The following is a 23,947-nucleotide window of genomic DNA, read 5'->3' as shown; positions in this document are numbered from 1 at the left end:
GAGGGGGCCCAGCTTGCTGGTTTGCCCAGACAGCGCTGGTTTAGGCCTCTCGACCTGATGGGTGACAGGAACCAGCCCTCTCTCAAAGGCGTCCCCGTGTGGGACCCTGTCAGGCCTTCTAGCGGTAGCTGTTACCCTCAGCCCTGTCCCCTTATTCTAGGGCCTGAGAGCCTACGGGTGGAGTTACGCTTCTGCGAAAAGTCTGGGAAGGGTGACCTGTCATCTGCTGATACTACGTCCCCCAGAGGACTGTGGGGCCTTAGCCAGGAGGCCTGTCTCCTGGGGCTTTAGGACATCACAGGGCTGCCTCCTCCACAGACAAGGAACCACCCCGCCTAGGGATTAGAAGCTGGGCTCTGCACTCTTCGTAGTGGGAGGGGTGAGGGAGGCCCAGCCTGGCCCTGAGCCTTTGTTGTCCTTTGCAGGCAGCAGCTCCTCTGGAGACCCATTGGCCCTCTGCGCCCCCCACCAATCCTCTCTCTCTTCCATCCTCTCTGCCCTCCCACCTCTCTACCCCCACATGCTCTCTGCCCCACCGCCATCCTCTCTGCCCTCTCCATTCTCCCTCCCTGCCTGAGTCTCAGCTGACCCCACTTCAGGGTTCTCACCACCGCTGGTGTGTGTGTGTGTGTACGTGTGTGTCTCTCTCTCTCCACATTTGCATGAGGCCTTCTTCCGTGTGGGCAGGATGTGGGGTGGCCCTCAGTCATGTACCTTGGGTGCTCTGGCCCCAGGTTTAGGCAGGGGTGTCTGTCCTGAAGCTTCAGACAGGGGATGGGGAGGGGAGAACTGTCCTCAGGGACAATACCCTTAACCTGGCTTCTGCCCAGGGCTGCTAAGGGACGGGACAGGTCATCTCCTAAATCCCTGGTTGGGCCAGGAGTCTTGGCTTTTTGCATAGGAAGGAAACATTTCCAGGATGAAAGGAAGCAATTTTCTGAGTTGGAAACTTAAAGGGAGAGAGAGAGACACACACGCTCCAGATAGAGCATCGAGGGCTGACTCCCGGGAGAAGGAGGGGGCCCACTGGGCTGAGCCCGTGCTATCAGGGAGGGTGGTTTGCTTCTTTTCGTTTATTTTTGCTTCTCTAAATGAACCTGCAAAGCAGCCAAGCTAATCTGAGCAGGACGTGGTATTTCTGAGCACCTCCCAGGGGCTGGGCCCAGCCTTAGCACTCAGGCCCGCTCCCATTTGATAGCAAATCTCTTGAGTGGCTTTATCCATCTTATTTCCTTCTTTCACAGACAAGGAACCAAGTGAAATTTTGGACCCGAGTCACATGGCTGGGCCATTGTAGTTAGGGTGTAAGTCTAGTCTGTGAGCCCCCAGGTGTAGGGCGAGTGCGGGACACTCACGCTGTCACCTGTCCCGCTCAGGCAGGCTCTCCCCCGGCCTTCAACACCTCAGGGCACAGGCTCTGTGCCCAAGCAGGGGGGGTGGAGAGCAAACCCACTTTCAAAAGGATGATCCACGTGCCATCTGGGCTCCTTCCTGCCCCAAGATCAAAAAGACCTTGCCTTGCAGTCTCAGGGTGGGGGGAGCATCGGGTGGTGGTGGGAGGGACTTATGTTTCCCTGGTCGCCCAGCCGTGGGTTTCTGTATCCTTTACCTCCCATCAGCTAACACAGGCTCAGCCCCTGCAGCGATCACTCTGCTCAGGACAGGACCCTGGGAGTCACCCAGTGGAGTACCGACTCTCTCCCCCCACCCCATCCTCAGCACCCGCGCCCCCCCGCCCCGCCCCCGTCCTTCCTCTCACTGCTTCTGGACTCAAAGCCTTTTCTTGGATTCCAAAGAGCCATTGCATTTCTCCCAGAACTTTTCCTTAAAAGTTCTCTCTTCCTGAGCCATCACGTTGCTTAGAAAAAGGAAGACCACTCATTTCAGAGGTAACAAAACCTATCTAAGAGGCCTGTGGCAGACACTTTCTCCCTCCTTTGTTCTGGTTAAGATGCCTGAGTGATTTCAAAAGCGGTGTCACTGAACATGAAGGATGAAAAAATAGTAAACCAAGAAAATTCTAGACACATGAGACCTTGGCTCTGCTCCCCAGTTCCTGGCCCACTTCTACCTAAGAGGTGCCAGCCTACTTCCAGGAAGCAGAGGCTGGTCTCTACCCTTGACCCTTGACCCTCCACCCTTGCTGCCTTCATCCAGGTGGCTGGTGGGACTGCTGTGTTGCCTGTAAGAAGTGACCTCACCCCTCAGGTCATCCTGCCCCTTCATTTGGGGAGGAGTAGTGAAAGAGGAAAGAGAGAGGTGTGTGTGTGTGTGTGTGTGTGTGTGTGTGTGTGTGTGTGTGTGTGTGTGTTGGGGAGAAAGTGGGGGGGAGAGAGAGAAAGGGAGAGAAACTTCTTAAACTCGCATTTCTAGTGGAGAGCACAGACGAGGTGGTTGAACAGGTCCTGAAGTCTCCTCCTCTCTGTCCAGTTACTGCCTCAGAGCCAGAACCCAGATGAGCATTTTGGCTGCTGGGCTGCCCTGGCAGGAGCCACCTCTGGGAAAGCTCTGCCCTTAGGGTGCTGGGCTTCCTGGGAGGACGGTGTGATTGGCTCATGGCCAGACTGGCCCTCAGGGGGAAGTCTTCTTGTCATAATGATGCTAAATCTCCTTTTCCAAGCCTCAGTTTCCCCAGTCCTGTAGTAAGGTTGTTGAGGAGGGGGCTTTCTGAGGATCCATCCACCTACCCACGTACCCATCCATTCATCCCTCCCTCCATCCACCCCTCCATCCATCTATCCCTCCCTCCCTCCCTCCCTCCATCTTTCCTCTTACTTTCACAAACGTTTCTGGAGTGCCACCTCTGAGTCAGGCAGGCCCTGCCCTGGACAGTGCGGGAAACAGGTGAATTCAAGGGACTTCACTTCAGAAGAAATTCATGCTTCATTCATTCCATGAATGCCTAAAGGAATTGATGTATGGGTGGGAAGAGAGCGTAGAGTGCTGCTGAAGGGAGCCACAGACCCGGTTTGGATCCCAGCTCCCCCACCCACCAGCTGAGCTACCCATACACATTTCTGAAGCTCTCTGAACCTTGTTTCCTTGTTAGTAGGAAGGCGATGTCACCACCTGTGGGACTGAGCTCACAAGACTGAGCTCTGGTCTGCAAAGCATGAGCTGGGTGAGTGGCACACTGCAGGGGCGGGACACTCTTGACATGGGGTTGGGTAGGCAGCTACAAGACAGAATGCAGAACTAAATTTAAATTTCAGATAAATAATGAGTCAATCTTTGGTATAAATATGTCCCCAATATTGTGCATCCTCTATTGTTTACTTGCTAAATGTGATAACTCTACTGAGATGTTGTGTCTGCCCTTGTGGACCAACCTGCCTGCCTTCCTGGAACCAGGACACCTGTCACCAGGCTCTAACCCCAGGTGTCTCATGGGCGGTCCTAAGCTTCTCGAGTCAACACTAACCCTCAACTTTATTTTATTTTTTATTTTTGGCTGCGTTGGGTCTTTGTTGCTGTGCACGGGCTTTCTTTAGTTGTGGTGAGCGGATGCTGCTCTTCGTTGTGGTGCACGGGCTTCTGATTGCAGTGGCTTCTCTTGTTGCAGAGAGCAGGCTGTAGGTGCTCAGGCCTCAGTAGTTGCCGCACATGGGCTCCGCAGTTGTGGTTCACGGGGTCTAGAGCGCAGGCTTAGTAGTTGTGGTGCCCCAGCTTAGTTGCTCCATGGCATGTGGGATCTTCCCAGACCAGGGCTCAAACCGGTGTCCCCTGTACTGGCAGGCGGATTCTTAACCACTGCGCCACCAGGGAAGTCCCAACCCTCAACTTTATAATCACTGAAACTAGAGGATAAAGATATACCCCGAGAACTTTGTAGTTGGAGTGGGTATAACACAGTCACCGAAGCACTTGTCGGTCAGTGTTTCCATAGCGAGACAGCGGTAGCAAGAAGTGCAAAGAACCTCCTTCTTGGCGCTTACATTCCGGGAAGGGGAGGCAAGCTAGAACCAAGTGGGTCAACACACTGGAAATTACACTGTAGAGTAAATGCTGTGAAATAAGAGAGAGGAATGGCATGCAGACATACCTCTTTCCCCACCACGTGCTGGATCTGTCTGTCTGTCCCTGCTCCCTATGCCCCCCGCCCCCGGTCTCCACCCCACCTCCCTCAGGCCCTTCCGTTCCCCTTAGGCCCCAGACATCCGTTCTCTTCTCTTTGGTCTCTGGAAAGCTGCTACAGCTTCTCTGACATTTTTTCCCTTTGAATCCATGGAGGAAGACCCCATTTCTTCTGGGAAGGCCAACCCAGTCCGCGTTTATGTCTAGCATGGTTTAACGTTTGCCTGCTTTGTTTCATATACGTTTTTATTTATAAGGACCTGTTGGCAAAGAGGGACGTGTGGGACTCCTATTTTGTTAAAAATTGCAGGGCACCCTTTCCACCGGCCCGCCCACCATTTCCCGTTCCCGCTATTGGCATTGGAACTTTCTTGTCAAGTGATTCACTGAAGAGAGGAGGGGAGTTGATGTCATTTGGGTGGAGTGCTGTGATGCCTACAGGAGCATGCTCCTAAGGCGGGCACACGTCGGATAGAATGTGTAGAGGAGGGAGGATGGGGGGAGAGTCTCCAGAGGGGAGCCAGCTGGGCACACGTAGACCAGATCTTGGCAGGGAGGGAGAGTCAAGGGGTCTGGGAAGCGAGCAGGAGATGCCCTGTGTTTAGGTGCGTGTAAAGTAAGTGCTTCCCTACACCTCTCCCTCCATCTCCTGAATGGAGCCGTGTGTCTTCCCAGAGTTTCCTCTACCCTAAGGGGTGGTTGCTTGAGAAGCCTGCGGTGGGGGCAGGGGGGTGTCTCACCTTCTAACTCACACTTGGTCGTTCTCCAGAGAGGCCTGGGAAGGGAGGTTTGGATCCAGAGGGGTTGCCAGAGCATAGACAATGGGCATACTCGTTCCCTCGCCCTTGGGATGAGGACCATAGCAGGTCTCTCACCCAGAGATGATGGAGAGTAGAAAACGGACAGCAGCTTAGGGGAAGCAGGGTAGCCAGGGATTGGCCCTGAGGCCAGCTGAGGACTTAGGGAGCGAACCGTATGAATCCTCAGCCTGTAACCTGGGGAGGGTGTGCGGTGGAGAGAAAGAGCTTCACATGATGACTGAGGTTGAGCTAAAAGAGATGGAGAGCCATAGGGGGAGCAGAGTTCAAACTGATTGGATTCAGGGCATCAAATACAAGATTCAAAGTAGGAAATGGCCCCACCTCTTGGGAAGTCCCAGTCTACTGGGGAGGCTGGCTGAGACCTCACGGTAGACGGGCCCCTCCTGGGGGCTAAAGCTTTAGAATCCTGAGGCCTCCGTTCAGCAGTTGCAGATTCTTGCTATGCCCACAGTGAGGAATGTGGGAGTTGGGACAGAGGGAGAAGTAACAACCCACAATGGGATTCTGGTTTTGAGAGACGTTTAGGAGGATGCTTTCAAGGGGAATAAGAAACTGAAATTCGTGCTGCTCCTTTCTCATTTCTCTCCGGCGCCTCCTGAAAGAAGGAACAGTGCCCGGCTGTGCTTTCTTGGTGACCTTAAACAGTAGGACCCCACCCAGCCTTGATTTCCCAGCTATGAGTGTTCCTGTGTATTGAGTGTCTCGTGGTGGGCCATGCAGTAGGTGGGAGGTGAGTGTCAGGAAGCGATGCATGGTTACAAGTCAGGAGCAGGGGCGGGTGTGGGGGTGTGTGTATGTGTCTTTTTGCTCCCGCAAATATTTCAAAACAGCTTACACGCACACACAGTCCTCAAAATAGAGGTATCTGAGTGAGGAAAGTGAGACAAAGGGAAAATAAAAGCTGTGATGTGGTCTGAGGTGCCCTTAATACTGGAAATGCGTGCATAGGGCCTGCTGACTTAACCTATACTTCCTGAAGGCCAGTCCTGAGGGGAAACAGGTCGAGTTACAAGTTTCACCGTGTCCACAGGATCAGACCAAGCCAGTGATTCTGAAGAAGCAGGGCCACCCCGAAAGCCCTGTAACCTGGGGACCACATACAAGGAATGGAGATGCATGCTTCTCGAAAATGCCCCGTGAGGATGCTTGGCTGCATCCCATCAGGCCCTGCGCTGAGTGCCAGTGTGGCCGATGCACCGGGCAGCTCTGAGCAGATGTCGTGCCGCCCCAGCGGGACACGGCTGTACATCCCCAGAAGGCAGCAGTCTCCTCCCTGTGCAGCCCAGGTCCGCCCCGTGGGCTGAAGCATCCCCCTGCAGGAGCCCAGGCTGAGCTTAGCCAGCGCCCCTTCCTGCTTCCTCCTGAGCCAGGCTGCATGGCTGTAACGGAGAACCAGCCCGTGAGCTGTGGCAGGGATACAGGCCCCGAAGACAGGAGCCTTGGGAAGTGGGAACAAGACCTGCTGTGGCCTTTCTTTCCTGGCTGCCTGCTTCTCCCTCGAGTCCGTTCCATTCTCCCCACCTCTCGTCCGGGTCTGTTTGGCTCCCACGCACGTTGGTTTCTGCGTCATTTTTTGGTTTGCTGCTGCTTTCCCTCTGTTTTGAGACATTTCCGCCTTCTGCGCCTGCTACCAACCCTCTTAGCCTCCGCATTCTCCAATCCAGGCTCCCCAAAGAAGGATCTGGTTTGCCCAGTTCACCTCTTTCAGCTCAGCCACGCAGGCCACCTTCAGCCCACAGATGGGTGTCTCTGGGGCGGGTGCCGCCCTGGTGCCGGCGGTGGCGACTGTGGGTCAGACGGTGTGTATGGTACGCGCCTCACCCTTGCAGGGCTGTGGAGGCCGGCGGCCCTTGGCCCCGGCTGTGGATGTGGCAAGAACTTGACACCACGTGTAACTTGCTAGGTTTGTGCTTCCAGGGGCTGACATCCCAATGCTAACCTGCACTTGCTTTGGGTACTTCCAGGGTAGATGCGCGGTCCCAGGCGCCCCCCTGGGCGGCGCTCCCTCTAATCCACACAATGGGCTGGTGAAGGCGGATGCTTCCGGGGGCTCCCGCGCAGCTGGCACTCTGTGGACGATGGGTGACGACGGACTCTGTGAACACCCCAAACCTGTGGAATTTCTTGACATCTATTTGGGAGACAGCCTGCGGCCCCACCCTGGAGCACACCTCAGGGAGACATGTGGCCGCCCCGACCCGCTCGAACCTGGCGGGGAGCTGACCGGGGCCTCGGACCCTCCTGATTCCACGAGGCAAGATGCTCATCTCAGGGGCTCCAGCCCAGACCTCATGCACCTGGGGAGTGGCTCTTCCCAGGAGGGGGCCAGGCAGAGAGGAGGATCCCCCGGGTCAGCCGGGGACAGCCACCCTCTGGGGAGCCCAAGGCAGAGCCAGAGCACGTCCACCCAGGTGGTGTTCTGGGCGGGCATCCTGCAGGCCCAGATGTGTGTCCTGGACCTGGAGGAGGAGCTGGAGAAGACGGAAGAGCTCAGAGCTGAGCTGAGATGCTGCCTCCCCACGGCCCCTGCCAACCTCCCCACTTACCCATCCAGCCCGGTGGGCCCCCGGGACTCAGGCCTCCGCCCCAGCCCACCCGTGGACGTGGATGGAGCCTCGGGGGAAGACAGCAGCGGGCCTGAAGAGGAGAACCAGAACCCGGTGTGGCCGAAGGAGGGCGTGCCAGACGCGTCCCCAGAGTGGGGTGCCGAGGAGGAGAGCATATTCTTTGACAACCCCCTCTTCCTGGAGAGCCCTGGCTCGGATGCCAGTGCAGCTGAGGCACGCTTTTCCTGGGGGTTCTCAGACTACTGCGCAGATGTGAGGACAGGGCCCCAGAGCCCACAGACCCCGGAGTCCCCACCCTCCGGAGGCAGAGTGCCATGGGAGCTGGGCAGTGAGCCGGATTTGGGGGACAGCACAGCAGATTCCAGCGGGCACACCACGCCTCCGTTCCCCGTGCCCATCTACAGGCTGCACTCCTGCTGGTCTGCGGTGGACGCCACCGAGGCAGCTCCCGCACCGCCTCCTGGCCAGGAGGAGAGGGAGGTAAGCCAAGCCCTGGGAACCAACCCCAGGCTGTGCATAGGGACACGGAAGGAAGGGCCTTCCTCTGCCATCGCCGGGCCCAGAACTCTCTTCCCAGATGCTCAGGCCTTTGGGTGCAGCAGAGCAGAAAGGCAGGCCCAGTGTGGAATCAGAGGAAGCTTTACGGGTACCATGATGTCAGCTGAACATGCTGGCAGTTAACGTTGAGGCACCACTGTCTCCCGTCTCGCCTGCTCCAAGGGGCTGCATCTGGACACATTTGGAGAACAAACAGCTCCCCCAGTTGCAGTCTGTTCCAGGCCAATCTCAGACTGCTCACCTCCTACATGGAAGACATTCCCAACTGTTACAGGACAGGAGTCAGCCTGCAGGGGTGACCTCTGCCCCTGGTGGGAGATGTCTACTTTAAGAGTTCTCTCTTTCGAGGAGAGAGTTCAGCATTTTGTTACTTTCAGCTCACCATCTTTCATGGCGTCCAGTGTCACCTGATCAGGCCCGTATGACAATGGCAGAGGTCGTTGATATCAACTAGGACAAGTTATGTGAGCCCATTTTTCCCAGGGAGGCCTCTGCTTAAGAGATAAGGAGACTCAAGATGGCAGAGCAGGGCTGTAACTTTCTCATCTCTGTGATCCCAGAGAACAGCGGGGGAGAGCGCGTAATTCGAGGGGCTCTCTCGCCTGACCCCAGGATCAGAGGAGCTGCCTGCACAGCCCAGGCCCTCCACCCACCGGCTGGGGTCCCCGTGCAGGGCCGCTGTGGCTCTGTCCTGTGACATGCCTTCTGGGGCCTGGCGGTGGCTCCAGGGCCCCTGGGGTCCTCGGAGGAAGGCCTGGGAGCCCCGTCCTGGGAGCCGGCCGTTTGTGCCCACCTGGGATGACAGAGCCCAGCCCAGTGCCTGGGGGCTGTCGCCCTCCCTACAGCACAGCCCCTCCTTCCGCGGATGCTGCAGAAGACAGGGCCATCTGAGCAGGCAGAGCAGAGCCTAGAAGTCAGTGAGCATGGATGAGGCCCCGAGGCCAGAGGGGTGTAGGGAAGGCCCCGGGAGCAGGTTCCTTCAGGGCAAACCTCTCTCTTCTTTTCTTCCCTGAGACTCCTCTGGGAGACCGTCTTCACCCTGCCCCGTCGGCAGCATCCTGTGTGGACCAAGCATTGACCTGGGAAACGGAACGTGTGGGATCTGATGCCAGCCCTGCCACACATCCCATGCAACCTGGGGCAAGTCACGTCCCCTCTCTGGGCTTCAGCTTTTCCATCTGTAAAGAAGGAACGTGAACCCAGTGATTTCTGGGGCCTAGCACCAGCCCCCCTAGGATGTGGGTCCCATCCAGGGTGCCTCTTCTGAACTGAGGTCCAGATGGGGCGTGTGGTCTGGGTGGGAGGACAGCAAGGGAGGGAGGGGCCCTGTATACTCATAGTCTGTCTCCCCCTTCGCCTCTCAGTGCCTCCGGGGCTCACGGATGCACCCGTGTCTCTCTCAACAGGCCCTGCCCAGCCTCGAGGGCTGGCAGACCGAGGATGTTCCTTCCTGGCCCCAGCGGCCTCTTAGCTCCCAGGACAGAGGTGAGATCCAGTATGGGGTCTGGGAAATTGGGTGGTTGGAGGCTTTGGAGTCTGGAGAGGGGACAGAGATCATTCTTGCATCCGGGTGTGTCATTAAGCGGTCCCCTTGTATTTATGTTGGAGCCAGACCGACGTGGGCTTAAATCTTGCTTCTGCCTCTGTAACTTCATCAGTACAATGGGTTTTAAAATACTCATCTCATCGAGTAAATGGAGAAATGTACAAAAGACTCAGCCTTTTGGATGCCTGGGTCTCAGCGGTTTAGCAAGTCCTGAACCCCTGGTTGCCTTGGGGCTGAAGTTCTGGGAGTCCTCTGCCCGCTGACCCTGCGTGTGGGAGGTCACAGCCCGACGAGGGACAGAATGTGCAGCTCCAGGGAGGAGCCCCGGGGGGAGCTGCTGGGGGTGGCAGCCCAGGCTGTTCTCTGCCAGGCCCCTTGGCCCTCAGCCTGCTCGTCGCCCCGTGCCAGCTTCACTCCACGCTCTTCCTCAGGTGACAGGGATGCAGAGTGTGCCCAGGAGTCTGCTCCCTGCACCGTGGCCCCTGGCCCCTGGGGGAGCCCAGCCTCCTCGCCGGAGCCGAACAGCCCTGAGTCTGAGGGCAGAGGCCCCGGCCCCTGGCCCAGCCCTGTGTCCTCCCAGGAAGGCAGCCCGCAGCTCCACCCGGGCAGCGTTCTTCCCAAGTGGACGCTAGGTGCTTCCAGCCCTTCATTCCTGGAGACAGATGGGGCAGAGCCAAGTTCCCTGGAGAAAGAGGAGGCAGGAACGGTCCCAAGCCCAGAGAAGGAAGTAAAGAGTGAAAGCCCAGCCAGGACTGCAGAGGCTGGAGCCGGCCAGCCTGACAATCTCCTGCCTTCTACAGAAGGGTAAGTGCCATTCTGACCATCCTCTGCTTCCTAATTATGTGGGCATTTAAGAATACCCAGCATGATTCTTTTCCCTTATAGGTTATTACATAATATTGAGTTTAGTTCCCAGTGCTATACAGTAGGTCCTTGTTGGTTTTCTATTTTATATACAGTAGTGTGTATATGTAAATCCCAATCTCCTAATTTATACCCCCTCCCCCTCCTTTTTCCCTCTAGTAACCAGAAGTTTCTTTTCTCTGTCTGTTGGTCTATTTCTGTTCTGTAAATAAGTTCATTTGTATTTTTTTTTAAGATTCCACATATAGGTGATATCATATGGTATTTGTCTTTCTCTGTCTGATTTACTTCACTTAGTACCATAATCTCTAGGTCCATCCATGTTGCTGCAAATGGCTGTATTTCATTTTCCTTTTATTGCTGCATAGTATTCTGTTGTATATATAGACTATATTTCTTCATTCCTCTGTCGATGGACATTTAGGTTATTTTCAGGTCTTGGCTATTGTAAATAGTGCCACAATGAACACTGGGGTGCACGTTTCTTTTCAAATTATAGTTTTCTCCAGGTATATGCCCAGGAGTGGGATTGCGGGATCATACGGTAGCTCTATTTTTTAGTTTTTTAAGGAACCTTCATACTATTCTCCATAGTGGCTGCACCAATTTCCATTCCCACCAACAGTGTATGAGGGTTCCTTTTTCTCCACATCCTCTCCAGCATTTATTATATGTACACTTTTTGATGATGCCATTCTGACCAGAGAGAGGTGATGTGAGAAATGCACATTGGGACTTAACATACTAATATACATAAGCTGGGATTGTAGACTGCAGGGCTTGGAAGTACAAGACGCCAAAGAGCAGAGAGTCACGCACGTGGGGCAGGACTTGAATGTGCTGAGGCAGAGCCAGGGAGACATGTCCATGGCTGGACCCTAGGAGAGGACCGGAGGGGGTGTGCAGCGAACCTGACCAGGGTCATGTGCCCAGAAAAATGGGGGTCATGCTGGGCAGGCCTGGGCAGAGGGAAGGTCAGAGCTTGTGCTGTGGGGATTCCACGCCGCTTTGAATTTGCGGGTGTGTCTGGGAGGCCCAGGGTGCCAACTCAGATCTCAGGGGAAGCCGGAGCAGCAGGGGCAGGTTTGATTGGGATCAAAAGAATGGTGGGTCTTGAGGTCTATTGCAGGATTTAGTAACCCCAGAACTGTGACCACGGGTAGGAATAGGCCAAATGGAAAACCAGCCTAGATGCCCACCTGCCCCAAGGATGCTGTGTGAAGGTTGTCAGCCCCTAGGATCTCTACACGGGAAAGGGGTTTTGTTGGCTGAACAGAGGTCATATGAAAGAGACCAGAGGGCACCAGTGATGGCTCAGGTCGTGGACCTCGTGTTGCACTAACTGGAAGGTTGACTCCACTCCCATCTCAAAGTCATTGGGTGACGGTGAACGTCAGGCAGTGCCAGAAACCAAAGAAGCATCTTCCTTGCGCAGCTGGAAAGCTACACTGTCCCTGGAGATGTTCAGAGTAATCAGAAGAGTCTCTAAAAAGAGAGGGTTCATTATACCAAAAATTAAAAGTTAATTCAACCCCAGATAAAAGGAAATTCACCTAAAATGAGAACCATACTTTCATAATAAATAACAAAAAAGGTTTAATTGATGCTTTTCTTGGTAAATGACACTAAATAGTACATAAGTACATTTATTTAATCTTATATTCAACACAATACAGGAGGTTAATTTTCCTGGCCTAATTTGGTGGCTCAACGAGATGTCTTTCATTCACCCTTAACTTTCACAGTGAGGTCATAAAGGTCTATTTTTTTTTAATAAATAAATAAATTTATTTATTTATTTATTTATTTTTGGCTGCATTGGGTCTTTGTTGCTGCACACGGGCTTTCTCTAGTTGTGATGAGCAGGGGCTACTCTTTGTTGTGGTTCATGGGCTTCTCATTGTGGTGGCTTCTCTTGTTGCGGGGTACAGGCTCTAAGCTCGCGGGCTTCAGTAGTTGTGGCACATGGGCTCAGTAGTTATGGCTTGTGGGCTCTAGAGCACAGGCTCAGTAGTTGTGGCACAGGGGCTTAGTTGCTCCACGGCATGTGGGATCGTCCTGGACCAGGGATCAAACCCATGTTCCCTGCGTTGGCAGGCAGATTCGCAACCAGTGCAACCAGGGAAGCCCCCAAGGTCTATTGAATTTATTGTTTTATTTTAATAACATCTTTATTGAGCTATAATTCACATACCATAGAACCCATCCATTTAAAGTATACAATTCCATAACAATTTATATTTGCCTTATGGGTTCTTTCCCCTCAAAGTGCCTCCCCATCTAGATACTAGTTTAGTAACAACACTAACTGACTAGGTCATTTTTGTAAAAGTATTTGAGGGCTTTGTCAGCTGATTATCCAAGTAGTTCTCTTAAGATGTGACAGGTGTGTCATTATTTTTATTTTCTCCTCTTCAGTTGTACGCTGGGCTAGCTCTTCCAGTTCCTCACTTGGCAGTGGCTTCCCAAGTGATCCCTGGAGTCCTCCAGTGTCACTTTTATGGCCTTCATAAAATCCTGTGTTTTGGGGCAAGATTTGTAATTGCACTTTTCAGTTGGTTTCCGCTATGTTTGCCCTGCCTTGTTGGACGTGGATGAGCCTCAGGAAGCAGGGAGAAGTTACCAGCAAAGATGCTGACCCAGTTGGGGGGTAGAGATGTACATTCGTGTTACATGGAGAGGGCTGTCAAGTGCAGCTGAATTATGTAAATGGGTAGTCCACCGGTGAACATTTTCACATCGTGATAAGTTTTGCTTATCTGTACGACTCCCTAACTGCGGTAACGTGGATGATGACTGCTCCCATAATGAGGATACCCCAATACCTGGTTGCAATGTTGCAGGGAAAATGCGAGAGTCAGGTGGAGACTGGGCTGAGTGCCTTCTGAGATCCTGAGTGTTTTCTGAGTCTACCTGGGGGTTGCCTGGGCCTGTGCACCCTCTGTAGGTCACCATCCAAGCCCCTGTGGGAAGGCCCTTCTATACCACAGGGCTGCCATGGTATCAGAGGGCAGGGGTTGGAAGCCACCTCTGTGGCAACCCCGGCTGTCACCATTCCTAAAGCCTGGTCTAGGGTTCCTTTCTCACCTCATCCTTGCACCTTCCTTGGCTCCAGATCTGGGAGTGGAGGCTGGAGGCTGGAGCTGGGGGAGGGGAAGGGGGGCAAGGAGGCATGATGGGGAGGGCAGGACAGGTGAGGGACACAAGTGGCTGCTGGGATTTGGGGAGGTAATCCCCCCCTCCTTGGGATGGACTGAACACAACACTGGGGTCTTCAAAGGGCTGCACCTGCCACCCGAGGTGACCTAGGCCCAGAACATCCCCGTGGAGGTGCTCATACCAAGCTAGACTCCAACCCTTGCCGGCTTTGAGTGCATACGTCCTCGCTGGGTCCCCCTGGTGCCCAGCCCAGGCCAGGTCAGGCCAGGCAGTCTGTGTCCCTGCCTCTTCCCTGGGGGAGGCCCTGGTCCAGTTCCTCCCCCACCACTGAAGGCCCTGGAGCTCCAGCTCCTGCCCTGAGCTCTGAGCACGGGCTCTGAGCACCAACCCCTCCCATGACTGACCTCAAGGACAATTGACCCAGAACCCCTTCGTGTCCATCCCACGTGGGAGTCTGAGGACGCCGATGGAATTTTGCAGGCTTCCCGAGAGCCCCATGCCCCAAGCGCAGCCCCCAGAGGAAGGCCAGAGGCCACCGGCTGGAGACAAGCTGGCGAATGGCATCGGGACTGACAAGGTGGCCTGGAACTTGGCCTCTCGCCTCTATCACTTGGAAGGCTTCCGGAAGTCTGAAGTGGCCGCCTACCTGCGGAAGAAGTGAGGGGCTTTGAACCTGAGCAAGGCTGGAGGTCGAGTCCGAACAGAGAGGGGCTGCCAGTGGGCTCCCTGCACCAGCCACCCCCGCCCGCCCGCGTACCTGCAGTCCCTCCACTGACCTCTCATGCCTTCATTCCCATCCCATCCACCACACCCCTCTCCTCTTTGCCCCCAGAACCTTGCCATGGCTGCCTCTTCCTCTCCGTCATACTTGTGTCACCCCTGATCCCTGCTTAGAGCTGCTGGACCCGGCCCCTGGCTCCCCGACCCCAACCCCATGTCCCTCCCACTCAGCACCGGATGGGGTGCCAGTGCCCTTTCGGGCCCTAGGGGCCCGCCTAGCTGTGCCTTTCACTTGATCGCACCCCTTAGCCCCTGTCAGGCCCCAGGATGTGTGTGGGCCCTGGGACCCCCCGCCCGGGCTTCATCCCCTCTTCCCTCCACAGCAACGACTTCTGCAGGGCTGTGGCTGAGGAGTACCTGTCCTTCTTCCAGTTCGGAGGCCAGAGCCTGGACCGTGCGCTCCGGTAACACCTGGGGGCCGTCCCTGGGAGGAGGGCTGGCTGGGGTTGGGGGCCGACACCACCAGCAGAGGCTGGAATCTGATTGGCCCTGAGCTCTGGGGCTGCTGGGCTTTGCCTGGACTCAGGCCCTCCTTCCAGGGGCTTCCTCCAGGCCCTGGTACTCAGTGGGGAGACCCAGGAGCGAGAGCGGATCCTCTACCAGTTCTCCAAGCGCTTCCATCACTGCAACCCTGGGCTCTTCTCCTCAGTAGGTAGGGAGGTGCTGGCCCTTCGCGGGGACCGGGAGAAGGATGGTGGGGAAGCGTCCCCTGTCTGCTCGGGGGCTCGCTGGGTGGCGGCTGGTGGGAGCGTGCGGGGGGCTGTGGGGACCCAGAAGCGTTCGGGGGTCACCCCGCCCAGGGTGGGCAGAGGAGATGCCGGAGTCACGGTTCCAATGAGCTTTGTCTCTGTGGGGCAGACTGCGTGCACACCTTGACTTGTGCCGTCATGCTGCTGAACACGGACCTGCACGGACAGGTGAGAGGCTGGGGTTCCTGGAAGAGGGCAGCCGAGACTGAGGCCGGGCATGGAGTCAGGGAGGGCCCTGGGGACCTGGGGAAGGCTCGGAGTGGTTGGCCGGGGGGTGTCTCTCCTGGGGTGGGGTGTGGTGCCAGCTGCCCCCCTCTCCACATGGCCACAGAACATCGGGAAGAGCATGAGCTGCCAGGAGTTCATAACCAACCTGAACGGCCTGCGGGACGGCGGGAACTTCCCCAAGGAGCTGCTCAAGGTACGGCCCAGGGCCGCTCCAGGTCTGCAGCCTTAGTGCTTTGTCCCAAGGGCAACATGAGCGCAGGCCTGGCTCTGCCGAAACGTCCTCGAGCGGAGAGGCCTTCTTTACTGGAAGGCACTAAGTGTGGGTCCCGGCCAGCAGGGGCAGCAGCACCTCGGAACTGATCAGCTTGTGCGAATGCACAGGCCCCCTGCCCGGGACCTACTGGATTGGAATCTCTGGGGCTGGGCCCCTGCCTTGTTCTGTTATGCTTCTGGCTGATTCTCAGGCCTGTGAAGTCTGAGAAGCACTGGATTTTGGTTCTCAGGGCAAAGCTTCAAGTGGCAAAAGTCTAGAGCTAGGATTCGGGAGCCAGAGGTCCCAGGGGTTGGCTTCTAGTCTTGGGCAGCTTACTCCTTGGCCAAGGCAAGCTCCTCCAGGGCGAGGGACCATTTTACGGGGTTGTTATCACAATGAAAGAATGTCAAGTGCTTAGCCCAGGGCCTGGCATGTAGCCTGCTTTCAGAAGCAATTAGAGCATTTATTCTCTCATCTATTCAGTGAACCTTAATTGAACACTTATTATGTGCCCGCCGCCCCACTAGGCGTGGCCAGGGCTACAAAAACCAGCCAGCTGCGTGGACATGATACTCTTGATCATATCATTTCAAAGTCACAGCGCCTTATTTATTCGTTCACTCGCCATACACCGACTGCCCCTGTGTCACCTGTTCCTGCTGCGTCAGATCCCTCTGGGCAGGACGGTATGCGGGTGACTCATTTCCCCTTCAAGGGGACTAGTTCAGGCCTCACTAAGCGCAAGCAAGGAGGAGGATGGCTTTGATCACCCTGTGTCTCCAGCTCCCGGCACGTTGCTCGGCACACACAGATGCCCCGTCAGCTGCTGTGTGCGGGCGCGATGCGTGGATGCATGGGCTGCTTCCTGCTCAGGGCAGAAGGGCAGCGACACTGGGGCGGAGGCGGCAGCACGCCCATCCCACCTCTGCCAGACGGGGCGTGGGCCCCACCGCCCGAGGCTCCCCAGCCCACCGGTGTGTTTCTGTTCCAGGCCCTCTATTGGTCTATCCGAAGTGAGAAGCTCGAGTGGGCCGTGTAAGTGAGACCCATCTTTCCTCCCCTCCCTCTCCCCTGCCCTCCCTCCACCCTCCCACCTGCGTTGGAGAGTTCGGGGTCCTGGCCTGTGCTCCCCTCTGCGTGGGTGGAGCCAAAGCAGGGCAGCTGGCCGTCTCAGAAGAGGGTGCAGGGGGCCGGGTAACACCTGGAGGAGCCAGAGGCAGCGAGGGAACGGGAATGGTAGGAAATGATGGGTTGGCTTTGAAGAAGGACTTCTTTGCGGGGGGGCGGGTCTTGAGGTGTGGCTGCCCAGCAAGAGAGAGAGTCGGGGGTTCTGAGGCGGTGGGCCTCTGCCCAGTCAGCAGCCCCAGCCTGATTCTCTGATGTCCAGGGATGAAGAAGACGTAGCCAGGCCCGAGAAGGCCCGGCCGTCTCCCCCGGCTGGCAAGATTAGCAACCCCTTCCTCCAGCTGGCCCAGGACCCCACGGTGCCTACCTACAAGCAAGGCATCCTGGCTCGGAAGATGCATCAGGATGCAGACGGCAAGAAGAGTGAGTGTCTGCCTGCTGCCACGAGGGGGCATCTGTCTGCCCGTGAACAGGGGGTGTGTGCAGAGTGCCCTGCTCAGGGACACGGCCGATGTGTGCACGGGTGTGCAGAGAGACGGCGTGGGTGGAGGACAGGCAGCCCACGTTCCTTCCTCAATGCTGACCCTGCGCTGTGTCTGTGTAGGGTGCTGGGGTGGGGGAGGGGTGCAGAGACAAGACAGACCTAGGGATCCCCGCCCCCAAGCCTGTGGCTAAAGTGGGAATTAGACGAGCACAGCAGTGTCTGGGGTGAAAGGAAGAAAGAGCTGCGTAGTGTCGCGAGGTCTCGATCGAGTATGGGGAGTGGAGGAGGGCAAGGCTTCTGTTTTTGTTTTGGGGTGGAATGTGGGGGACAGCAGAGTTAAGGCTTCTGGGACGCGATGGTCTCTGAGCTGAACCTTGGAGGAAGAGAGGGTCTGGTTTTTTGTAGCTGGGCAGAGGGATCCCCACCGAGAAAGGAGCACGGGGTGTGTGGAAGAGGATGGGGCCAGGTGCACTGGGCCTCATTCCACAGACGGTTGAAGGCTCTGGCGCAGGGCAGCCACGTGACCAGAGCAGGACTGGGACCCTAAATGGGTTGAGGTGTGGTGACCAGCCAGGACACTGCCCTTTGGCTGTGAGAAGCCACATGAGCAAGGCCAGGAGGTGACCGCAGGGAAGCAGGCCTTCTGCTGTAGCAGCTGAGCCCCTGGGCCTCTCTGGATGGGACCAGAAAGATGGCTGAGAAAAGCTGTGCTTGTGGGTGGGCGTTTTTGGGGGGGGAGGGGGGGGGTCTGTATCATGCTTATACAGGCTTTTGTTGTTGTTTGTAAATAGTTCTGTTTTGGTGTCTAAGCGTGATTGCCTGTGTGTGCGAGACATGGTACTGCCTGTTTGTGACCGGTTGTGTTTTGTTGTGTTGATGTGTTTCTGTGCACCCTGGGGAGGGACTGGAGTTGGTGGGAGGGACGGGGGTGGGGGGTGGGCAGTGTGTGTCTGAGTGTCTGGATGGGGGGCCACCACCCACCTTCGTGTTCTGCTCCCCGGGCAGCGCCGTGGGGCAAGCGTGGCTGGAAGATGCTCCACACCTTACTGCGAGGGATGGTCCTCTACTTCCTAAAGGTAGGGGAGGAGTCTGCACCCCTGCTAGGCAGCACGGGAGGATGGGCAAATGATGGCAACCTCTTTTCTGAATCCCTGTGCGCTGTGGCAGGGAGAGGACCATGGCCTTGAGGGGGAGAGTCTGGTGGCACAGATGGTGGACGAGCCGGTGGGGGTGCACCACTCGCTGGCCACCCCGGCCACGCACTACACCAAGAAGCCCCATGTCTTCCAGCTGCGCACAGCCGACTGGCGCCTCTACCTCTTCCAGGCACCGTACGTTTTGGGGGGGACAGGCAAGCTTCAAGGCCCCGGCTTTCCTCCCTGACCCCCTCTCATCCTCTGAGGGCTGCTGGCCCGGCCCTGGAGGGAGCTGCCATCTTGACCAGGACACCTGAGATGTGTCGTGGCTGAGGTCCCGGCTACAGGTGAACGGGGGGCGTCCTGCTTCTGTTCCTTGCCTCTGGCCCACTTCCCCACTGCACCACCTCTTCCTTGAAAGCCCGACTGAGCCTCCCAGTTCCAGAGGATTCCAGGAAGTCACTAGCAAGCGATCATTTTTGGCATTTGATATAAGCTCTGTTGCCTTCCCAGATATGCCTGTTTGTCCGGTGAGAACCACCACCGGCAGGGGTCAACGACCTCGGCCAGTGGCAGGACTTTCGGCTTCTGTGGGCTCTGAGTCCTGGGCTCCCGGGCTGCTGTGCTGACCACAGGAGGCTGGGGGCGGGAACGGGTGACAGGACCGACTCTGTGGTCCTGGGGACAGACGGCCGCCTCTGCCTGCAGCACTGCCCAGGAGATGACTTCCTGGATCACGCGCATCAACCTGGCCGCAGCCACGTACTCAGCACCGCCCTTCCCCGCCGCGGTGGGCTCCCAGCGCAAGTTCGTCAGGCCCATCCTGCCCGTGGGCCCCGCCCAGAGCTCCCTGGTAACACTCGGTGGAGGGGCAGGATGCGGTGGGGGATGGGAGTGCACCCTGGAGGACTAGGAGGGAGATGAGAAGCTGTGCATCTGGCCTAGGGAAGGGGGGGTGGAGGGGGGCAGGCTCTGGGATGGGCTGAACACCTAGGTCCGGGATCGGGGATGAAGCTGTACACCTGGGCCCAGGAACGGAGGAGGGGGTGCTCCTGGGCTGTGCACCTGGGCCCGGAACGGAGTGGGAGGGCTTGGAACAGCTTCTGCCACCGCCTCCCGCTCCCAGGAGGAGCAGCATCGATCCCACGAGAACTGCCTGGATGCTGCCTCCGACGACCTGCTGGATCTGCAGAGGAACTTACCGGAGCGGCGGGGCCGCAGCCGCGAGCTGGAGGACTACCGCTTGCGGAAGGAGTACCTGGAGTACGAGGTGAGGTGCCTGCGTCTCACCTTCCGTCCGGACCCTCTGCCGCCCTCTCGTGGCCGTGGCTGTCCCTGCAGCCTTGGCTCCTCGGCGGCTCAGGGCAAGGGGAGGTGCTCCTGTGAGAACACGGGGTGCTGTGTGCACTGTCTGCACACGAGTGTGTTCACACGCGTGCACAGAGTGTGTGTGTCCATGTGCACTCAGGTCTCTTCACCTCTTGTCCTGGGGGCACATAGCAGCCGCTTGTCTGGAAACATTTTTAGGGAATATTATTTTCATACGTATTTTTTCTCCTAAGAGTGTATTTGGCTTTTTCTAAATCGAAGGAAAAACTATATGTGAACAGAAATATTTCTCCTAATACCTTTCTAGTAATTATACTAGGCGGTATTTCTGACGCTTGCGTTGCATGGATTATTTTATCATCTAACATTCTGGGTTCGGGATGGTGATCCTCATTTTACACACAGGGAAGCTGAGGCACAGAGCGATCAAACAACTGGCCCAAACCTGCTACATTTTCAAGAGACTCCAGTTATACCCGCGCCTCATCTATGGTCGTAACTAAGGAATGACATTTATTAGCTCTCTGATCGATTGTGCAATATTTGTTCCCGCCCAACACCTGCCCTGCACCCAAATTCAGCAGGAGGGTAGGTGAGGGGCAGTGTGAGAATAGGAGGGATCAGAGGCCATGCAGGGGCAGAGAGGAGAGAAGGGGATGTCAGCGTCACCTCCTGGCTGTGCCCTGCAGCCCTGGCGCTGCTTTCTTTCTGGCTTGCCCCTTTGGCGCACTGGCTGCACCCATGGCTGTGAGCGCACCACTTCCCAGAGGCCCCAGGGTGTGGCCCACAGGACCCGGCTCTGCCTGCAGCATTCCAGCCTCTCCCCGCCACCGGCTGGCCAGCCGGGACCTTTAGCAAGGGCCCAGCCCTCCCTAGGCCTCACTTCCCTCTTTGGAAAGCAGAGCAGCGACTCCCACCCAGCCTCCTAGGGCCGGAATGAGGATCCAGCAGCCTGGAGGGTGGGAAAGCACTAAGTAAACTGGGAACTGTATCCGAAGATGCTAGTTAGAGAGGCCCGAGGAGTGCTAAACAGATGAGAGTAGTTAGCGTCGTACTCTCCAGATGCCAATTGTTAAAATGCTATTCAGACTCAATTAGGGTTGAGTACAGATGTGCGCTGCTTGTGTGCAGAGCTGCACAGATCTCAGGCCTAGTGGGTTACGGATCTTTTAGTGTCTCGGCGATGTAACGCACTCCAGAGATGTTAGTTACAGTACTACACGGCGTTGCCTGTTAGAACAGGGCCGGGCTGATAGGTGTAACCATAAGACACCCAGGGAACAGCAGGGTCTGCAGAGACGGTTGCTCAGGCAGATGCTAGCCGTTGGTAGAGCCCTCTTTCTGCAAAGTCTTCATCGTTGTAGCATCAGTCACATGCGAGCTGTCTGTCCTTCACCATCACAGCCCCCTCCCCACCTGGAGGCAGGGTGGTGCTAAGGCGTTGGGGCCTGTGTGTTGCAGAAAACCCGCTACGAGACATACCTGCAGCTGCTGGTGGCCCGTCTGCACTGCCCGTCGGATGACCTGGACCTGTGGGAGGAGCAGCTGGGGAGGGAGTCTGGAGGCCCGCCGGAGTCCAAGCCCAGCCTGAAGAAGTCCCACTCCAGCCCGTCCTTGCACCAGGATGAGGCCCCCACCACGGCCAAGGTCAAACGCAACATCTCGGAGCGCAGAACCTACAGGAAGATCATCCCCAAGCGGAACCGCAATCAGCTGTGAAGCCGGTGCCGCCTCACCGACTCTGCCCCCACGGCCTGGGCCTGGGGTGGACTTGGGATGAAGCCCTGAGGAAGAGCCTTATATCAGCGGGTCCCTGATCGTGAGACCCCGCCCCTTCCCCCCTCTGAAGGACAACCTCGCTTCCCTGTGGTCCTCCCTCTCGCCCTCCAGCCCTGGAGTTTTCCTAATACTGCTGCCCCCGCCCCTGGCTGCTCCCAAGGCGGGAGGAAGGTCAAGGATTTGGCTCTGCTCCCACAATTTGTCCCATGTCACCCTCCATCCCTCCAGAAGCCACAGAGGATACCTTTCCTGGGTCTGGGGGCAGCCAAGCGCTTGTTGGAGAATCGGAGTGCCCGAGGGCCCCTCGGCCTCCGGGACAGGGGCTGGGGCAGCAGAGCCCTCTGGGCAGGCAAGCTAGGAGAGCCGCAGCCCTGAGGGTGGTCTTGTTCTGGGAATCGGGTGGCCTGCTGGGAGAGGTCCTGGGGGACCCCAACCATGCTCTGCCCACTGGGGCGACAGCCTTCTGGGCAGGGGCAGGGACTCGGCAAGTTCAAGGGCTCAGTGAGGCTGACTGTGGCCCCCTGCCTTTGTCTCCTCTCCCCCACATCATGCACGCACGGCGGGGCAGACGAGAGAGGCCCCGCCTTCCACTGCCGAGAGTTGATCATCAGAGCAGAGCCCGTGGCGGTCAGTGAGGGCCGGAAGGGGTGGGGGCCTGCAGAGCTCAGTGCAGAGCCCTGCAACAAGGGGGCTTTCTCCTTGGAGTAGAGAAGGAGGTTCTCCAGGTCCAGGGAGGCCGAGGGTAAGAGCTGGTGACGCATCCCACATCCCCTGGGGGCCCTGGAGAGTCGCGAGGGGCGGGTGGAGGCCTGGCCCCCTTCCCGCACACCTCTTCCCTGAAGGCTCCATTCTCGAGGGGCTCCAGGACCCTCCCGGACCCCTGCCTTCCCCCAGCCTCCTCCCAGGGGCCTTTGCCACCCTCCCTGGGACGTCCCCTCGGGCTCCCTCAGGCTGCCTCTCGGCTGGGCTGTTCTCTGGAGGAGGTTCCGGACCCTTGCGGATCTGAGGCTCTGCCTGTGGGAAGGAGGCTGGGCCGCCGGAGCAGCCACCATTGTCTCTGTTCAGCCAAGTGTGGGAGCTGGCCGCCCGCCAAGAGGGGCCTCTCCAACGCCCGCCTGCTGGCTGACGCAAGGCCCTGTCCTCTCCTTCATGCTTGTAACCAGCCCTGGGGCCTGGAACTCCACCAGGTGGGGCTGGCCCTCGGGGTACACGACGGGTGTCTGGCCAGTGCCCTGGGCTGGGCCACACACCCAATGGGTGCACAATAAATACAGGCCAGTGAAGAAAGAAGGAGGTGTGCACGCGTGTGGCGGGGAGGGGAGGATCAGGCAGTTCCGGGCAGCTGGGGCCACCTGCAGCGGGGCAGGCTGGGTCCCCCTTGCCGTGTGTGTGTGCCTGTGTCTGCGTGCGTGTGCATGTCTGTGGGTGTCTGTGTAGCACACTGAGTGTGTGCAGGAGTCACGTACATAGGCTGTCACAGCTGGAGGGGACCTCAGAATCATCTGTTCATCCACTCATGTGTTCATTCTTTCATTTCACAAATAATATGAACTACCTTTTATGGGCCAGTACTGTGGCATTCAAACATGAATTAAGCACGTCCCTGGCTTCCAGGAGATGACCATCCTGCTCTCTGGTTCCCAGCTGGCAGTGCAGAGGCTCGCTGGAGACATCCCGTCCTACACAGAGGGATTCGGAGACAGTAGGTCTGGGTCAGGGGCATCAATAGATATTTTTAAGGCTCCTTGGGCAACTCCGACGTGCAGGGGCAGTTAACAGCCACGACAGGGTCCAATTGCCTCATTTGACTGAGGTGGGACCCTAGCGCCCAGTGGACATGACTTGGCCCAGGATTGATGCTTATAGGCTGAATGAATGTGAGTGGGTTATTTGACCTCACTGACCTATATCCTTACTTCTAAAACCAGAATAAAAGGCAGAGGTTTGTTTGCATGTGTACATGCATCTGACCCTTCCATGCTTCTTTGCTCTTGTAGAACGGGTACCTCCCTTTCACCTGGGCACGTGAGGCCTTCAGAGCCAGGTGACCACGGCTGCTGGGTTCCCCCTGGTCAGTGCTTCCCAGGCCTCAGTTGGCCTGGAGGCCTGGGGAGGTGGAGACATTTGTTGGCCTGTGGTTATGACATGTGACCACTGGGGGGCGGGCTTGCATCTTCCAAGCTTTGGAGGCCCAGGTGTCCAGCGGCAGCTGTGCTCCTGGAAGAATAGGAAGTTGGTCTGGGCGCCCCCCCAACCATCACCAGAACCAAGCCCTTCTACTTCCCCAAGCCCACAGTGGCCCAGGCCAGGCCTTCCACCATCTGGGGAGGTGTCTGCCAAGCAAAGAGTTGGGACTTTGACATCTTCTTGCAGAGGGAGAGGAAAAAATTTCTGGAGCCTCATGGGGACAGCCTAGAACTCCCCACAGAATTGTCCAAATTGTACAAAAATGGAAACCAAATGACCCCCCGTGCCAGTTTTGGGATGTGGACCAG

General features: G+C 57.1%; 1 protein-coding gene across 6 annotated transcripts in view; it reads left to right on the top strand.

The window, feature by feature from the left end:
- PSD4 (pleckstrin and Sec7 domain containing 4) overlaps window positions 1-23,409 on the top strand; it is a 37,164-nt gene extending 13,755 nt beyond the window's left edge. For 2 of the 6 annotated variants that reach the window (XM_057741433.1, XM_057741434.1), the window contains exons 2-18: window positions 3,053-3,121; window positions 6,860-7,942; window positions 9,035-9,160; window positions 9,427-9,505; window positions 9,998-10,370; window positions 14,070-14,246; window positions 14,693-14,773; window positions 14,909-15,021; window positions 15,228-15,286; window positions 15,450-15,539; window positions 16,591-16,634; window positions 16,987-17,147; window positions 18,214-18,284; window positions 18,376-18,539; window positions 19,053-19,197; window positions 19,471-19,614; window positions 21,135-23,409. In XM_057741433.1, coding sequence (XP_057597416.1) covers window positions 3,113-3,121; window positions 6,860-7,942; window positions 9,035-9,160; window positions 9,427-9,505; window positions 9,998-10,370; window positions 14,070-14,246; window positions 14,693-14,773; window positions 14,909-15,021; window positions 15,228-15,286; window positions 15,450-15,539; window positions 16,591-16,634; window positions 16,987-17,147; window positions 18,214-18,284; window positions 18,376-18,539; window positions 19,053-19,197; window positions 19,471-19,614; window positions 21,135-21,392 — 3,177 coding nt within the window. In that variant the 5' untranslated portion in view covers window positions 3,053-3,112 and the 3' untranslated portion in view covers window positions 21,393-23,409. Of the gene's footprint in view, window positions 1-3,049; window positions 3,122-6,859; window positions 7,943-9,034; window positions 9,161-9,426; window positions 9,506-9,997; window positions 10,371-14,069; window positions 14,247-14,692; window positions 14,774-14,908; window positions 15,022-15,227; window positions 15,287-15,449; window positions 15,540-16,590; window positions 16,635-16,986; window positions 17,148-18,213; window positions 18,285-18,375; window positions 18,540-19,052; window positions 19,198-19,470; window positions 19,615-20,078; window positions 20,262-21,134 lie in introns of all 6 variants that reach the window. The other 4 variants (XM_057741436.1, XM_057741435.1, XR_009054652.1 and 1 more) reach the window with 3 other exon arrangements.
- Window positions 23,410-23,947: the final 538 nt, after the last annotated feature.

Source organism: Hippopotamus amphibius, chromosome 7 (assembly GCF_030028045.1).
Source record: "Hippopotamus amphibius kiboko isolate mHipAmp2 chromosome 7, mHipAmp2.hap2, whole genome shotgun sequence".
NCBI lineage: Eukaryota > Metazoa > Chordata > Mammalia > Artiodactyla > Hippopotamidae > Hippopotamus > Hippopotamus amphibius.
Note: the sequence above shows the minus strand (reverse complement) of the source record. Positions and strands in the feature narration are given on the sequence as shown.